Source organism: Bemisia tabaci, chromosome 2, assembly GCF_918797505.1.
Source record: "Bemisia tabaci chromosome 2, PGI_BMITA_v3".
Lineage (NCBI taxonomy): Eukaryota > Metazoa > Arthropoda > Insecta > Hemiptera > Aleyrodidae > Bemisia > Bemisia tabaci.
Genome location: NC_092794.1, coordinates 25,846,988 through 25,862,836, shown reverse-complemented (window position 1 = coordinate 25,862,836; position 15,849 = coordinate 25,846,988). Strand labels below are relative to the sequence as shown.

The 15,849-nt window shown below is 38.9% G+C and overlaps 1 protein-coding gene across 1 annotated transcript; it reads left to right on the top strand.

Moving 5' to 3' along the window:
• Window positions 1-341: 341 nt before the first annotated feature.
• LOC109032416 (larval cuticle protein A2B) lies at window positions 342-1,893 on the top strand. Its single transcript, XM_019044535.2, has one exon. It carries the CDS (start codon window positions 357-359, stop codon window positions 723-725), a length of 369 nt encoding a protein of 122 aa, XP_018900080.2. The 5' UTR covers window positions 342-356; the 3' UTR covers window positions 726-1,893.
• Window positions 1,894-15,849: the final 13,956 nt, after the last annotated feature.

Sequence of the window (15,849 nt, the reverse complement as noted above, 5' to 3'; positions counted from 1 at the left end):
GTTGAATCTATCCGACAATTTCACTGAATTTTATCGGCAGCACAAAGAAAATGCATTGAAATTTTCGGTCAGCTTCGTTGAACAATTTCTCTGCAAAAAAATAAAATGGCGGCGGAAATTTTCAAACGTCGCATGGCGCTTTTGATATTTCGGCCGGAAGGTGACGATTCTTGCATCGAGGCTATCGGTTCACCGACTAACGAACCAGTTTTCTTTCATGGCACACCCCGTATAAGCCCTGAGTCATTCCGAAAGGTGTCTGTGACAGACGAAGCCGGTGAAATGAAAACTGCTGCGCATCAATTCGAGTGATAAATCTGGCAACGAGGCATCGAACACGCGTGTATATAAGTCCGATGCAGCAGCTGAGTCCGACTCATAGTCGAACTGATTTCGAGTGCGTTGTGTCAAGTGCGAAAATGAGGCAAATCGTTCTAGTGACCCTCTTCGCGAGTGTACTCGCCGTCGTTTCCTGTCTGCCGCGACCCCAGGGCGAGGAAGAACAGTCGGTTTACCAGGACGAGATCCCGTCGTATAACTACAACTACGCGGTGAACGATCCCCTTTCCGGCGACACCAAGTCCCATTCCGAGCACCGCTACGGGGACAGGGTGACCGGATCCTACTCCCAGTTGATGCCGGACGGAAAGTACCGCACCGTCAACTACTACGCCGATGACGCTACCGGCTACAACGTCCAGATCGCTGATCAGCAGCTCATTTGAACGCCATGAACTCACCGATGAACGCACCGATGAACTCACCGTTGAACTCGCCCATAAACCCATCGGTGCCGGCAAGCTCGATTGTTGTTTCAGTTCTGAATATCGTGGTCTCCTCGTCTGAAGTCAGTTCGTTCACCGTTTAACTCACTGTCAAACTCACCGTTCAACTCACCGTTTAACTCACCGTTTAACTCACCGTTGAACTCGCCCATGAACTCATCGGTGCCGGCAAGCTCGATTGTTGTTTCAGTTCTGAATATCGTGGTCTCCTCGTCTGAAGTCAGTTTGTCCACCGTTAAACTCACCGTTTACTCACCGTTTACTCACCGTTGAACTCACCGTTGAACTTCCAGATAACGTCATCCTCCAGCGGTCCTAATAAATCCGGTTTTTTCAAGTTCATCGATGCACTTGCAATTAGACTCAGACTCACCCTTCGACATCGGGTTGAACCCGCCAAATCCGGTTTCCTCTCGACTGCCTCATCCAAAGTGTTCTCTGTTCGCGTTTGAACTGCATCTCATAATTAAACTCATTGTGGTTCCAGCAACTTTAGTCGAACTCGATAGACTCATTTTCTAGTGCGTTTTCCGTGCAAATTTCACTTCAAATGATATTATCGCCACAGACATTTCTGCAGAACACCGTAATCGAAATCGCCGATTCCCTGCTTTCAGCTATCAGATTTTTCTCTCGAATTTTCAGCTTGTCGTCACGTAAAGAAGATCTCTACTCTCACTCATGCGCCCCCTGAGGCTGCGCTTCAGCCGCGGTTTTTGTGAAGTGAGTAATTTTGACCCAGGGCTTTTTTCGTGAAGTGTTTCAACTCTATTTCAAACATTTATAAAATTCCAGCGTCCTATTTCAAAATCAATACAACCAGCCTCGCATATTTCATTACTTTTTCCTACAGAATGCAGACTGTTCCTTTTTTCTTCCTTGCTGTATATTCTGGTTTTAGTCATCAACCAGGCGGGTGCTAGATTCTGCTTCTCACTTAAGATGCAAGCACTTTGGCGTCCAAAGTTTGCCTTTTAATAAAGTCATCCATCCACTATATAACTTTATTATAAACGTTCTTTTTGCCAATAATAAATCCTGTATTTACATTTCACACCGCCAATATTCAATTTGTGCTTCCGCAATAAAAAAAACAGTTCCTGTTTCAGTATTTTTCTCTTTTATTATAATTCACGAACACTAAAAACACAAAAATATAGTACGGTTCTCCGTTCCTCTAACTACTTAGACTACATTTTGAAATTGGGAACTTTTATTTTTTACTCACTCACAAGCGCACCTATCTGTATGAGAGAACTAGTGTCACATATGTTTTGTGTAACGACCCAGAAATATTAGTTTCTTATTGCAAAAGGTAGTTCAATGTATGTGTCCACGGAGAAAGTACATGCAGAGGTAAAATTTTTAATAGACAAATTTTTTGGCAGTTTCATCGGACTAAAATTTGCAATAAGGAACTCTTTTCTATGACTTATCCGTAAAAGCACCTGTCGGTCTACATAAGAGAACCAGTGTTACATACGTTTGTTTCTAAAATGAGCTGTGAACTGTAGTTCCTTATTTCAAAATGTGGTCCATTTAAAGAGTGACACTTAAGTTTTCGATGAGGAAAGTTCCCCAGTTATCCTAAAAAGTAGGTTGAAATACACATATTAATAAGGTTTTACTATTTTTGGCTCATCCACAAAAGAACCTATCTGCATAAAGAGCTGTTGGCGCATACGTTGTTTTTTCAAAATGAGTCAGAGATTATAGGACTAGTACTTAGTATAGTAATGATACTTCTTTATTACAAACTGCAGTCCAGTTAAAAAATGCTTGAGTTCATTTTTGTGTGAATATGGTGCGTGAAGTTGCATTTCAATGCATTTGACATTTTAGACAATCAGGTGGCCCAACGATGGAAGAAGTAAAACTATTCACAGCTTTTTTGGAATATTACTTTATTTTTCTTTGGTTTGAAAAATTAGGCTTCTCCTACGACAGGTTATTTTGACATTTTAGAACATTTTTTGGACAAATACCTATATTTTTCAAAACTTCCACTGTGCAACGGTGCCACTCAATGTTTAATTCTTTCTACACTACTGTTCTCGCTCCCGTGGAAGATCAAAGGACTATTTCAGTTATTGAATGAGAGGAACGGAATATCTTGAAATGGGAGCGAAAAGGTTTGGGAATTGCTCATTAATTTTGCCATGCTGAGAAAGAACGAAGTATGAGCATTTCGACGTTGCCTTTCTGTCGATAAAATACAAATTTCAAGGGAGACTTGTGAAGATTTTTCTTTCAATTATTCCAAGAATTTTAATCATGGTTTAATCCAAAGTGTGCAAAACCTCTAGAGCGAATTATTTCAAGCTTTTCTCAAAAATAAAAATTTTATCGGGAGGAGGAGGGGAGTTTTATAACGTTAGAATCTTCATACGACGTTCTTCCTCAGCACGACAGAGTTGGTCTGCAGAGTTATTTCGAAGAATCAACATTAAAAAAAATTAAGGACTCGGTACCTTTCCATGAATTGCACTTTCCTGTCTAAAAATCTGAATAGGAATCAAGTATCAATTTAATTCCCTGCAGGTGGTTTCATTTAATATTTTTCCAGACACTTGGAGAAAAAAGACCCCAATTTTCGAAAAGTTCAGTTGGTAATATTTTATTTTTAAATCTCCTCTCAAAAAGGAGCAAAAAATTATCAGGTCGGAAGTTGATCATACTGAATTTTTTGCAGCGAAAATTTTGCTCTCTCAGAAATACTGTGAAATTTCGCCAACATTTCAACGAATGAACTTTTCTATTTTTCAAATAAAATCGAATCCTTTCTCAAAACGTAGCCTTGTATTTACAATGAGAATAATGAAATGGTATTGACTTATAGCGCATCAATAATGATCTTAAATTAGTGACTCTTTGCATTGCCTTGATTGCGTTAGTAGGTTCAGGACTGAGGCCCAGGGTATATGGATAATTTCCTGTCAAGCCGACAGGAAGCTGGTCTTATACTTTCTATTCGAAAAATTCCTCATTTAGGAAGAGCCAAACAAGTTTCCATTTGAGCTCGCCGGAAGCTTCTCCATTTTATTATATTTCTAATGCATGCGTAGTACTGAAAGGACATTTTACATGAGTCAATCAGAATGTTTTATAAGCAAGGTACCTCAGTTTTTGTCACTGAGGAACTGTAACACCTGTCTGAATTGGAAAAAAAATCAATTCATAAAAAAGAGAGGTAAAAATATCAACAAACTCATTACTCGAATTTTATCGACGTTCTCCATGTTCTCGACAGATTCATAGAATAAAAAAGTAAATACAAACAATCGTCAAAGAGGATCACAATTATAGTGTTTCGAGAACTTCGCAAGGGGAAAGGACACTGAAGGACAGATAATGAGGTATGTTTCAGATCAATGTCAGTTGCAGTAAAGTATCTCATTGCTTCTGTCTTGAGTCTTTTTGGTGGAGTTAGAATGAAATATTGGAATGAGGAAAATAATCATTTTTTTAATTCGTGAAATTCGAGGAATAATTCCAGAAACTCCTTCAATTCATGATGTTTCGTAAACTCATAAAATTGTCTCTATAAAATTGGGCAAAAATTCGACTCTCTAGAAAACTGGTGCACGATCTGGGAGAATACCAAGATAATTCAGCGGGTCGATACTTGAATCGTTATCGAATGAACTCGATCGATAAATCCCTATCTTAGCAATGCTATTTATCGATCAACGTTATTCGATAACAATCCAAAAATCGACCCGCAGTACTCCCTCAGTTACAGCAAATCGATGGCCAATGTGCAAAATTCTTAGCTTCGTTTAAGATTTTGCAGACTTCTTGCCATACTTTATTTTTTCTTTTCAAAACTTGTCAACGTAATTTCTTTTAAAAAACAGGCCCTTGATTTTTCTTTCCCATTAGCGAAATATTCCTATCAGGGCTTGTTTCTTTCCCAATAAATAGAAGAAGAACGGACATCTTGAAACACCGCAACGGAGATACGTGATTTCGCACATTGGTTATCGAAATGCGTTTCCTGATATCCTTCAATCAAACTACCAAATCCATCCATCAATCACTCAGTCGCGGTTTTTCCGCGTCCAAAATAAGGCATAAAAAAGTTTCGATAGGTGTCGGATGGTGCATACTCTATACATTTCTTAGTATCAGGTCTGTAAAGTACCTAAGCTCAAAACTCATCCACCACCGACCGATTTTATTCATGAAAATTTAAATTTTCGAAAAATTTCAACTAACTTTGAAATAACGGTTAGTTCGATAAAGTAGATTCTCCCTACAATAAACTTTTCCTCGCCTGTGATGCGAAACCTAGAATAATTTACAAAGTTGGCAAAAAAAAAAGACATTGAATACGTCCAATTTTTTACACGTAGGTAACGAAATTTTTTCACGCCTCCTGGTAGACAATCGGCTGGGTTTCATACGCAGGTAATTCTGTAAATTTACTCATTATCGTTTGACTAAAGCAACCTTGCTATCAGAAAGAGTAGTACTATTGGTTGCTGCCGAGTCCAAAAATGACGTATGTATCTATCTCGATGTGTTAGTTACTCGGAAAATTTGATTTTTCCCGGAAAAATCAAATTGAAAATTGATTTTCTGGAAAATTTGCATCCAATCCAAGAAATGAATGTCATTTGAATTTAAAAAGCATTTCACTTAACTTTCTATTACCTCAAAATGAAAAAGTTCGTGCATGGTAAGTCTCTCAAAAATAATACTTTGTCTCTTTTCAAATATTTATATTTCCTCTATTTTTTTCTCTTGGCCGCTAGAAAAATCGGTAATAATCACTTACCAACTGCCTCGCATTGTTCCAATACGAACATCTCGTCTACATGCATGTGCAAAAATTCCGAGTCCTGAACGTGTCTTGAAGCTTTAGTCATATTAATTGTCGATTAGCTCTCGTTAATATCTTACGATTGCACCCTTAGTATAAATCGGAAATGACGTCACATCAGCCCATTTCCGCCTATGTTCAGCGGGCCGCTACTTCTAATGGACTGCACGTAACGTCATTTCCACTTTACTCTGACTGCGTGATCTTAAGATTTTGACGAAAATATTGACACTGTTGCCACAGCTGGTGAGCCTTCTTACAGAAAAGAGCAGTATCTATTTTTTTAATACAATTTTTTTTTTTTTTTTTTTTTTTTTTTTTTTTTTTTGCAATGAGGAGATATTATTCATACACTAGGTACAAATACGACACTACATTCAGATACTGCCGTCCAAAGTAAAAACATCCTATCTCCATTCGACACTTTGTCAATTTTTTCTGACGAAATACTGTTTTACAAAAAATCTAACAAATATTTATCCTTCATTTTTCTGATACGACTGTGGCACACCATTAGGAACTCAAAATGAAAATATAAAACCTTGGGGCGATTGCATTTTTTTGTAGTAAAGCAGTACGTACTGGAAAAAGTAAAAGAATTTGAGTGGAGTTACGGCCTTTTTGCTTAGGACGGCAGTATACTATTCGGCCATTATAGGAACGTCATTTATGACATTAGTTTCGCCAGGATTATAGGTGATTTCATGGACGAACCGAAAACAGTAGCTCCTTATTGCAAAATGTTGTCCATTCGGACGTGAGCTGCGATAGTATGTGCTCTTAAGCGTTTCAAACATCGTTACCAGATTGTACTGAAAAACCAACACTTTTTCCCATTTAGAGCCTTGTAAATTGTTTTCATTTTATCACACAACTCGTAACCTTGGCTTCAAAACTCGATCCAAAATGCATACAGTTCATAAATTAAGTTACTACTCTAAAACCTAACACGGCCGTAACTTCGGACTAGCATATTTTTGTGATTTATCAACGGTTAACGGTCAACGATTGCATAGATTATCAATTTACGATGAAAAAAAGGCCCTTAATTTAGGGCGGTAAAATTTTCAGTGGATCATTTTTCGTCAAGTTAAATAGAAAAATCCGATTTTGATACCTATTTCAGGAGCCCTGGAAAACATGTGGCTACAAAGGTGAAAAAGCTCATCTGAAATGGTATAATTACAGTCCTTTATCAACAGACCGTGTGAGGACGGCTTTGGAAAGTTGCGAACTGAATGGCCCGATACCCGAGAGACACATTACGTGTGGCGTGTCCTACCATGCTAAGACAGAACGCCGTATGAGCCTTCAAGCGTTGCCAAATCTCCTTCATAAAATCACAAATTATTCGGGGAAATTTGAAAATATTTTTCTTCCGATTTTTCATGTAATTTTGCACGTAATATGATCTAAAGTGTTTGAAAATTTCAAGAAGAAAAATTAATAAAGTTTTCCGAAAATAAATCTTTTCTGAGAGGCAATTAGACAACATTTGAATGTTTGTACGGCGTTTTTCGTCAGCACGGCGGTGTTGACGTCATCGTTGGAGCGCCGCGCCGTTCGGTTTTTCCGTGGCATATCCTCAGGCTGTGACGTCACAGTTACACGGCTGCAGCCACTGCAGCTTATGTGGCGAACATACTGAATAACTAGGCACTTGATGCAGTTCCCGATGCTCTGCTTGGTTGCCACGTTTTGTGCATATAAAAATGCATTTTTTTAACCCTCTCCTTCTCCATCATCGGTTGTAACTTTTATCGGCCGTTATCGTATCGTATCATACCGTATAAAAGAGTTTTGCAATGTTTATGCCGTTTTATGATTGGTTCTCTAGCGTTAAAGCTTCATTGGACTTCTCCACTCTAGCAGCAAAGACTGGTTTTAAAAAAAGAGTGAGGAAAAAAACTCATAAATTCCAAAGAGACAACTTCTAAAAAGCACCAATAATATGTACGTTATAGGAATCCCTTTTTGGATATTGTTTTACTGAAGTTTACAATAGGGAATATTTAAGTAAAGAAAGAAGTATTATGCATACCATGAGGCTCTTTCAAAATTAAATTTAATTTCTTAGCATTTAAAATGTTCGAAAAATATTTAAAAAAAGTAGTTTTTGTTAGAAAACACTTTCTTACAAAAGTAAAAAAAAGTATTCTTCTAAAAAAAAAGTATTGTGCCTGGTATGAAGCTCTTTTAAGATTAACTATACATTATTAACACTTGAAGTGTTTGAAAAAGTCCTGAAAAAGTAGTTTTTGTTAAAAAAATAATACTTTCTTACGGAAATAGTTCTTAAAAAATTTCCGAGATTTCTAAAATGATACTAGTGGGGCCGATAAGCGTAACAATCGTGCACTTCTGGAAGAAAGCATGAAAATTTCAGGGATTCATCTCTACCCTATAGACTTTCGATTTAGACATAGACCCCAAAAATCTGAGCCCCCTGGGGGGGCAGGGGGCCCCCCAAATTTTGAATTTCGTATAACTACTGAACGGCTAATGTTAGCGTAATTTTTTTACAGCAGGACGATGGGAAATTTTATTAGGAACAAAAATGGTTCTTATGAATTTTTCTGTGGGATCGATATTTAAGGCGTGAAACGGGAAAAACCATCGGGGGACGGGGAGCCGGCCGTTCTGAGTAGTGGGGCGGATTAGCAAGAAATACCCCTAGAATCGTGCATTTCCGGATAAAAGCATGAAACTTTCAGGAAGTCTTCTACACCGATGAAGAAACGAATTTAGCCTGGGTGCCCAGTTCTATGGGGTCCCAGGGGGCAGGGGGGCGGGGGACCCTAAAATCATAAAATTCAGGTTTTTCTGTGAGAATTTTTGTACACAAGGGCATAAAACTGATTGAGTTTGCGGAATTGACCAGTTCAAGGCCACCTCAATACATACTGGAACGATTTCACCCACTAATCGCCCAATTTTGACCAAAAGGGTGCTTGGAGGGGAGGGGGGACCTGAGATTTAAAGCCCTGATTTTCTTGTGAACTTCGAATGCGTAGTTAAGGTTTATAACAACTAAATCCATTAAGCATTATAATTTTATACTGCCGAACTATTTCAAAATTGATACAAAAAATTCGTCATGGCCGTGGGGGGGGGGGGGGGGGGAAGCGAAGCGCAAGCGCACACCGTGCGAAGGTGGCGCAGCGTGCAATAAGGCTCTCCTAATATAACGTCTATGTTGTGCCGCATTTTATATACCGCATTTTCGATCGTTGCACGTATCTTACGCTCGGTGAAATGGGGGGGGGGGGGGACTCATTTTCAACCGCTATTATAAAAATATTTAAAAAAAAAAAAAAAAAAAAAAAAAAAAAAAAAAAAAATGGAAACGAAAAATCATAACATCCACCGATTCCAAGAGATTATAATTGAGTATGTCCCATCTCTTTTTGGATTAGAAATCCTTTTCGGTGACATCAGGATAATTTGCAGTTTCCTCCTCATTATCATCATTACCAACCAATGTTAGTTTCCCATGTACTACTACTGTGTTAGAGCAGATTCCTCTTGTTCTTCTTTTACACTTCCTCTCAACAATATCCTGCTTGGTAAAGGCATCGCAAACGTGCTGTAGCAAAGCTGCGTGCATGGGTGGCAGTTCATCAAAATCCGACGTTTTCTCATAGAAACTTCTTTACAGCACTTTATTCGCGAAGGTTTCAGATATGAAGTTTTGACCATATACATAGCCACAACGAACTGTTCGATGTCACTACACTAGAGCCTCAACAGCGTCTGCGAGCTTGTTTGACAGGACTTAAAAATTTTTAAGACCTCGGAGAAATTATATAAAGTTTTTCAGATCGACTTTTTACCATATTCATCGAGTGCAGACGTTGTATCAGATCCGATAAAAACATGAAGTAGCGAATGAGGTGCGGCTCTTGCAGCACCAATTTTACTCAAAACTTGATGGATCGAAAATCATTCAAATTCCGTACCAGTACCAAAAGCTATTTACAATCTGTCGAAGTTGAGCTCACCAAAAGCGGCGAGTGATATCACCATAACATCTGTGTTCACAGTGGCAGAGATGGTCAATGCAGTTGGTTTTCTTGGCTGATCCTCTTTTCTGAACCTGGGATTCTCTCTGGAACCGACAACTACTCCAATATTATTGACCCTGCAGTTACATTATTCATGAGCCTATCATAAGCCTATATGACGGCAAATTCTCTCTCACCATAATAAGCAATGAATTTTCCATTAAAAAAATCGGTGTAAATTAAGGTATCCAGTACTTTGAGATTTACCATATCTCACAAATGAATTGGTAGCCATCTGACATACGTGCAACGATTAAAAGTGGAAAACCAAGAAGAAATTTTCGTCAAAGATTTTACGTAAAGTTCAAAGTTGGAGCTTCGCAGTGATATCAGATATTCAAGGTGGCACTATTCCAGCTAAATTGCAAGACTCCGATGTAAATACTGAGGGCTTGATTCTCTGCCTCATTTGTTGCGTTCTTCAAGCGGAAGAAGCTCCGTTCTCATTGTTTTTCTTAAAATCTACAACAAAATTTGGACATGCTTGTTTTTTAACATCAAATGAAGCTCTCAGGGTCAATTGATGTGAATTTTGTGCATGGCTTGTCCTTTTTGTATGATGGACATAACTTGAAAACTGCGCACGTCCTAAGGATGCCGCATTTTGGCTTCGATGAGAGTCTCAATACAGACACTGTCATTTGAAAGTTCTTCAAGAAATTCAGAATGGCCTTTTCAATGTGAATCCAACCTATCATTAGGTACAACATACTTGAGTTGCAGCTACCGAAAGTGTAACACTAGATGTGAGGGGGCACTGTTAAAATGCACGAGGCTCTACAATATTGCGAAGCTTGTGGGAACGGCTACAAGAAGTGCACGAAAAACATGAGAAACTATAACACTGGTAATGATGATAATGAGGAGGAAACTGCAAATTATCCTGATGTTACCGAAAAGGATTTCTAATCCAAAAAGAGATGGGACATACTCAATTATAATCTCTTGGAATCGGTGGATGTTATGATTTTTCGTTTCCATTTTTTTTTTTTTTTTTTTTTTTTTTTTTTTTTTTTTTTTTTTTTAAATATTTTTATAATAGCGGTTGAAAATGAGTCCCCCCCCCCCCCCATTTCACCGAGCGTAAGATACGTGCAACGATCGAAAATGCGGTATATAAAATGCGGCACAACATAGACGTTATATTAGGAGAGCCTTATTGCACGCTGCGCCACCTTCGCACGGTGTGCGCTTGCGCTTCGCTTCCCCCCCCCCCCCCCCCACGGCCATGACGAATTTTTTGTATCAATTTTGAAATAGTTCGGCAGTATAAAATTATAATGCTTAATGGATTTAGTTGTTATAAACCTTAACTACGCATTCGAAGTTCACAAGAAAATCAGGGCTTTAAATCTCAGGTCCCCCCTCCCCTCCAAGCACCCTTTTGGTCAAAATTGGGCGATTAGTGGGTGAAATCGTTCCAGTATGTATTGAGGTGGCCTTGAACTGGTCAATTCCGCAAACTCAATCAGTTTTATGCCCTTGTGTACAAAAATTCTCACAGAAAAACCTGAATTTTATGATTTTAGGGTCCCCCCGCCCCCCTGCCCCCCTGGGACCCCATAGAACTGGGCACCCAGGCTAAATTCGTTTCTTCATCGGTGTAGAAGACTTCCTGAAAGTTTCATGCTTTTATCCGGAAATGCACGATTGTTATGCCAATCCGCCCCACTAGAGGCAGATCCGCGCGCTGCGCTGCCTGCCCGGGACGCGCGCGGCGGCGGAGTACGGTGTTCCCGACGAAATAGCCGCTTGTCTCGGTTTAATCTCAACGGTGCGCAGTTTTAAAAATATTATAAATGTATCGTACTACCTATAAAGCCTTAAAATAGGGCTTAATTTTTGCAGGTAATATATGTATACAAGTGAGCGCACGGCAAAAGAAGGAGAAGGAGAAGGGGCTAAGTGCTGGAGTTCGGGGATGTTTTGTTGTACGGGTTTGTCAATTTTTATTAAAGCATCCGAGATAACTGTATCAGACATCAGTTGAACGGAATAAAATCTGACGCACAGTTGTCTCGTGAAGGGGGGGGGGGGGACTAAAAATCACAAATCTTTTTTGTTAACCACGATGACCTGAAAAATTATTTTAAAGTGTTTTTTTTTTCTCTCTCTCTTTTTCTCGGTGCTGCGCCACCAGAATGATATCTAAATATGCTTACATACCCTAAAGTTCCCGGGAGACGGCTTCCAGCCAGACTTTTAAGACAGGGAAACTAATTTTGTAAAAAATGAGTATACATAAAAACATGCTTATTCTCCTCTCTTTAAGGAACATATTGGTACATCATTGCTACGTATAGGCATTTTTTAAGAGGACCAAAACCACCTTCAAAACTTGCTCCGAAAAAACGCCAAAAGAATCTTGAGAAAGCTTGATAGGGATAAAAGACCCCCAAAAAACATTCGTTGGACTGCTTCCTGTACAGTACAAAGAATATTATTAAGTAATAAATAGCCGCCAATATCCGCTAATCTGCAAAAACGTTCCATTTGAGTCATAGGAAGTCGCGCCTACTGGGGACCTATCCTGTTCTTATGTCGTCAATTAAATCGCGCATCATTCGATATCCCGCAATCTCGGTAATTTTGCAACTGATTACTGATTACTGATTTTGACTGATTTGTTGATATTTTGACGAGAAATTAACCTTTTGATAATCTCTAAAGCTAATTCGATCAGTGTTATACTGTACGATAAAGTTTAAGGTGTACGTTTTGTGCACTGCATATTTTGCAAGTCCCGTTTCTTGACAATTTTCTCCGACATACTTACAAATCAAAAATCGGTACGAGATTTGGTGGGTTGAAAAAGAAGAAATGCAATGAATTTCTTCCTGACGTACTGGTCCTTCTCAAAGTTCTTTAAAGGATCAGAACCTGCATGATAAATAAATTTCCTCCTACATTAATATTTTTTTCAATACAAATGTTACCAACTCCACTCCAAACTCCGTAGAACAAAATGAAAAATAATATACATGGATTTTTTTACTACTCATTCCATTTTTTATGTCTCGTGGAAAGTACCAATAATATCTTCAAGGGTGACTCGATAAAAAGAAGCGATAGGATTCAGATATCTTCTTTTAGTGTATTTTCCGAAGGAAATACACTATTTTATTATTCATTATAATGTATTGTTCTATTTTTTGAAATATGCATATTTGTTGAATAACTGAAAGAGTGGGGAGTTCATGAAAATGAAAACTTCTATTGACTGGCTGGAGGAAAAAAGAGGAGAAAAGAACATTGTCGGAATGTTTCGTATGTAACCTGTGCAATTGCGAGAAACCAATTAACATGAACGAAAAACGATATTGGAGGAAAATGAAGGAAATCTGGTATCCTTGGTGGCGAAGGGAATGTGAAGCCCCCCTCTTTACTCCTCAAGTAATGTCTTAGCATCAAGTTTTGCAAAATTCTTGCTTATGTAAGCAGCTTATGGTCCCATTCGCCGAAAGTAACGTGGAAAATAAACTAAAAATAAGTTATCAAGGATCCGCCATTTCCAATAGTCATTAAAAAGTGGGTCAAAATCGTATATTAAAACTTGTTATTTCGCTCTAATATCTTAAAAAATGTAATCCTTTACAAAACTTACGTGAGGAAAGGGTAATACACTCTGTACTGAGATCGGAAAAGCTCTGTATTCAGAGAAAACAAGACGCGTGATGCGCGATGACCGACCCCTCTTATTGACTCGGCACTTTTGCATTGGAGTATTTCGCCTTTTGCTTGTTTTTATGTGTTACTAATAAAAAGTAGGGCTTATATCACTATGGAAAAGTATTTAGGCAGTACAGTAAATTCATAATTATTTTTAAAACTGCGCACCGTTGAGATTAAACCGAGACAAGCGGCTATTTCGTCGGGAACACCGTACTCCGCCGCCGCGCGCGTCCCGGGCAGGCAGCGCAGCGCGCGGATCTGCCTCAGAACGGCCGGCTCCCCGTCCCCCGATGGTTTTTCCCGTTTCACGCCTTAAATATCGATCCCACAGAAAAATTCATAAGAACCATTTTTGTTCCTAATAAAATTTCCCATCGTCCTGCTGTAAAAAAATTACGCTAACATTAGCCGTTCAGTAGTTATACGAAATTCAAAATTTGGGGGCCCCCCTGCCCCCCCAGGGGGCTCAGATTTTTGGGGTCTATGTCTAAATCGAAAGTCTATAGGGTAGAGATGAATCCCTGAAATTTTCATACTTTCTTCCAGAAGTGCACGATTGTTATGATATTTTCCACTTATCGGCCCCACTACTTCGAATAACACTTTTAAACGGTCGTCGTATCCAGAGGAGTTTTAAATAAACCTGAATAGAAGGAATTTCCGTTTTCGAGGGGAAAACTCACAAGAGGAGTATAATTCTTGCTCCAAATATTCATCAAATTTCGTTTAAAACTCATTACAGAGGTTGGAAATTAAAATGTTTCAATTGCATCTCAAACTATGTCGCAATTATGTTTATTCACGCACATTTAGCAAAGGCTCTATAAAAGCTGAAAAATTTGCAAACAATGGTAAGTGGCAGGATTGATTTGTACTAAGAGGATTGAGGAGACAACCATCCTTTTTTAGCCAAAATGGTACGGTACTTTCAAAATGTAATTATTACTCTCGTGTTTTATTTTTCCGGAATAAGTTGTCATACGACCCACCGACATCACTCTGAATGAAAAATGCTGGTATTCGTGTAAGAACCCTTCTAGTTGAAATACAAAGTTGATACCATCGATTGGAAGCAATTATTCGTACTCCATGAGTGCTCGTATCGCATAAGCGAAAACATGAAGGCGTTTTAAGTGTCTCGTGATGACGGCGCGGCGTCAGAGGCGCAGTGATGACCGCGGCATAAAACCGCTGCTTCAGAATAAATATACAAACTTCACTAAAAATCAAAAGAAGAGAGTGAATTGGCAACGTTGTGAATGCTATTAATTTTCTCATATAAAAATAATTGTCGTCGCTTATGCTCATTTTTGAAACTAACTCTCGAGTACTTTTTCGAGCCAGATTCACCGAATCTGATAACTTACTTAATTCAATTCTTAAGATTGAAGCTGTAAACTACGTCGCAAAATGAAGGCTTCTAAAACAAGGAATCATTGCGTTTTCTCCGTCGTATGTCGTTGATTTTTTATTTTATCAACAACCAAACTTCTGAAACTCTTTGCCCTTCTTAATTCAAAAATCTAGATTTTTATATATACACCCATCTTCCAAATTCTTTGTAAAGACGTTAATAGTCTACGATGCTGAATATCTATAATAAAATAACTAACTAATAACTATTTATTCCTGAGTAAAATCTTGCCAAGAAAACAATTATTTTTCTCCTTTTGTTTCCTTCTTCTTCCTCAATAAATAGAATCAACTTTTGGATCCAAGTAGCCTATAGAGTAACGACCGCAATCGAAAGAAAGTGCAAAATCACGTTGGTATATCAGAGATCGGAGTCTTCCTCATCCCCATATGTTTAATGTTTATGTCCAGCTAAATTCTCGTTGCTGCGGTAGGGCTGATACATGAGCAAGGCTGTCACTCCAAGAAAGAATGGAGGCGCCAAGGAAGTCTGCTCACTCTGATGTATGCAACCCTATCCCTGCATGGAGATATTGAATGGAGGTTAACTTTTCTTTGCGTAAATCAGTGCTTTTTTTGTCACGGCGTGGACTCCAGAACGTTTTTTTATTAATCCTTTCGATGCCCAAGTCCGGTCAAAATGACCAGGTGCTTGATTAAAACGCATGCCTTGTGGGTTGTATGGGGCCGGTACATGCGACCTTTAGATATAGGTCTACATATGTATTGTAAAAAAGGAATCAGACATAAAATTTAAAAGAAATCGAGTGTCAACGCAGCCGAAGATAGGAGAGACTTAATCGGGTCTCTCTTATCAACTTCTTTGCTGCTTCTATGAACAACACACGACACCTCATGGGCAACATAGAGCGGAGCATTGTTAGATCACGCCTCGCGCCGCGAAGCGCCTTCAATTTTGCAGACGCAACACGGACATCCATCAAGCACGAATAGTTGTATCTCTGCGCCGTTATCGATGCGCGTCCTTTCCCTTGCTCTATTTCCATGTTGAGTTCGTCCCGTTTGTTTTATTAGCCAGCGATGTTTCAAGGGTTACGTATGGCTAAGTGAGCAACACAGCCAAAGATAG

Excerpts from the sequence above, each read along its gene's own strand:
- LOC109032416 (XM_019044535.2), top strand. The coding sequence starts at position 357 with ATGCAGCAGCTGAGTCCGACTCATAGTCGAACTGATTTCGAGTGCGTT.